Source organism: Poromitra crassiceps (genome assembly GCF_964638095.1).
Source record: "Poromitra crassiceps genome assembly, chromosome: 8".
Classification (NCBI taxonomy): Eukaryota; Metazoa; Chordata; class Actinopteri; order Beryciformes; family Melamphaidae; genus Poromitra; species Poromitra crassiceps.
Genome location: NC_139629.1, coordinates 2,966,930 through 2,968,990, shown reverse-complemented (window position 1 = coordinate 2,968,990; position 2,061 = coordinate 2,966,930). Strand labels below are relative to the sequence as shown.

The window sequence follows — 2,061 nt, the reverse complement described above, 5'->3', positions numbered from 1 at the left end:
AACAGTTTGAGAAATGAGCAGAGAGACCATTGTCATTTGTGGGACACAGCTTAAACATTGCTCAAAGAGATTGCATGATACTTCTCATGATGAGGGACTGTAAAATACAAAACCAATAATAAACAATAATAATGTTTGTATTGTGTCACTTGGCATCTTGTAGCTGAAAAAAGTGAATATGATTTCAAATCGGTAGAATTGGTTTCATATAAGCCAAACCTGCGGTGGGAAATGTAAGATGGAACAGTCAATAATAGAACCTGGGTTGGCTTTTGAAAAGATGCCCGCAAAAGAAGACCTGCATGGGTCAAAATTTGAGTATGGACACAGTGTCTCGTCGAGGGGGCTTGGGGGGCTTGACACCAGACAGGACCTCTTTGGCGTACTGTGTATGGTGGAGACCGACGTCCCGAAGAGCCTGCTCAATCCGCACTCTTGGGTCAGACACAATCTAGAAAGCAGAATGTAAAACATCACCAGTGAGTACAACCATTATACTGTACGTACCGTACTTTACAGACAGACAACACACGGTCAGAAGCCATTTCATTTGATGGGTTACCAAGATGAGTTACTGATCCCTCATGGTTTGGTAGCTTCTAGTCACTGCCTGTTACACAATATCCACTCTCTCAACTGATATGTTCCCCACAGTGATGACAAAACATGCACGCACACGCACACAGTGCACTGATTGACTGGGTGGCCTTGAGAGGCTGGTTGTGTAAAGCTCTCTAAACTGAGGAAAGTTGACCTTGACTCTGGCACTGGGTCATTTGCCAGTATTTGTCTGAAGATAAAGCCAAACATCCTGCTCTGCTACATCTAACATCTAACAAATCCAACTGGGGAAGAAGCCATGCAGCCTCCTACCCTCAGGAGCACAGAGGAGGGATTTGGGGGCACATTACCACCGGCCATTTAGCATCGAGTTAATGTGAGACCATGAGAAGGAAATGTGACGCTTGTAGGAAGGTAGATCTTCTCACCACGCCTCACCTGTGTGTAGATCTCACCACGCCTCACCTGTGTGTAGATCTCACCACGCCTCACCTGTGTGTCTGAAGGTAGATCTCACCACGCCTCACCTGTGTGTAGATCTCACCATGCCTCACCTGTGTGTCTGAAGGTAGATCTCACCATGCCTCACCTGTGTGTAGATCTCACCACGCCTCACCTGTGTGTAGATCTCACCACGCCTCACCTGTGTGTCTGAAGATAGATCTCACCACGCCTCACCTGTGTGTCTGAAGGTAGATCTCACCACACCTCACCTGTGTGTCTGAAGGTAGATCTCACCACGCCTCACCTGTGTGTCTGAAGGTAGATCTCACCACGCCTCACCTGTGTGTCTGTGTATGTGTTCATATTGTAGAGGGGTTTTTGGAGCTCAAACTCTTTATTCACGTCCCCCTGCCGGCTCCGCCAAGCCTCTGTATCTCCCATCATCCTCTCTGGGTCTGCCTCCGCCACCACCGCGACCTTAGATAACCAGGAAAAACATTGATATAGTGATCAACGTCCAGTTGTATTCTTACTTACTGCCAAAAGGTGGCAGTGACGCCCCAACTCGATTTAAGAAGAGTTCCCCAGTGGGTCATTTTAAGTGACAGACCCAATCAGTGTGGCTGACAGCAGATAATGATCCACCTGATTTCTGAGAGCCTCCAAACGAGTCTGTCTTTCGTCTTCTTCTCTCTGGCGCTCCAGCTCGCGCGCCTCCCTCTCCGCCCTGCGCCGCTGCAGCATCTCTTCCCGAAACTGCACCCTGAGGGGAGCACAGAGGGTGAGGAGAACATCACACCTAACAGCCACCACCTATCTCTCTGACACAGCCGGCCCTCGAGCTGGACACGTTTTTATGAAGCTGCCAGGGAGCAGCTCCTCTCTCTCTGCCCTCTTGATCCCCCTCTTCTCATACCTGCCCGAGTTCAGTCTCATGGCCTCTTCTCATACCTGCCTGAGTTCAGTCTCATGGTCTGCAAGAAGTTAGTATAAAAACTAGTCTGTGTGAGCATCTGGAGAGAAACACGAAGCAAGTCAGACCAAACTGAGATATTT

General features: G+C 48.8%; 1 protein-coding gene across 1 annotated transcript in view; it reads right to left on the bottom strand.

Annotated features, from left to right (window-relative positions):
• Positions 1 to 307: 307 nt before the first annotated feature.
• Positions 308 to 2,061, bottom strand: part of LOC310781636 (coiled-coil domain-containing protein 148-like) — a gene marked incomplete at both ends in the record, with an annotated part of 33,670 nt that continues 31,916 nt past the window's right edge. Inside the window, 3 exons of the mRNA XM_083642238.1 lie at positions 308 to 451; positions 1,345 to 1,482; positions 1,651 to 1,768. Of these exons, the coding sequence (XP_083498364.1) occupies positions 308 to 451; positions 1,345 to 1,482; positions 1,651 to 1,768 (400 nt within the window). The remainder of the gene's footprint in view (positions 452 to 1,344; positions 1,483 to 1,650; positions 1,769 to 2,061) is intronic.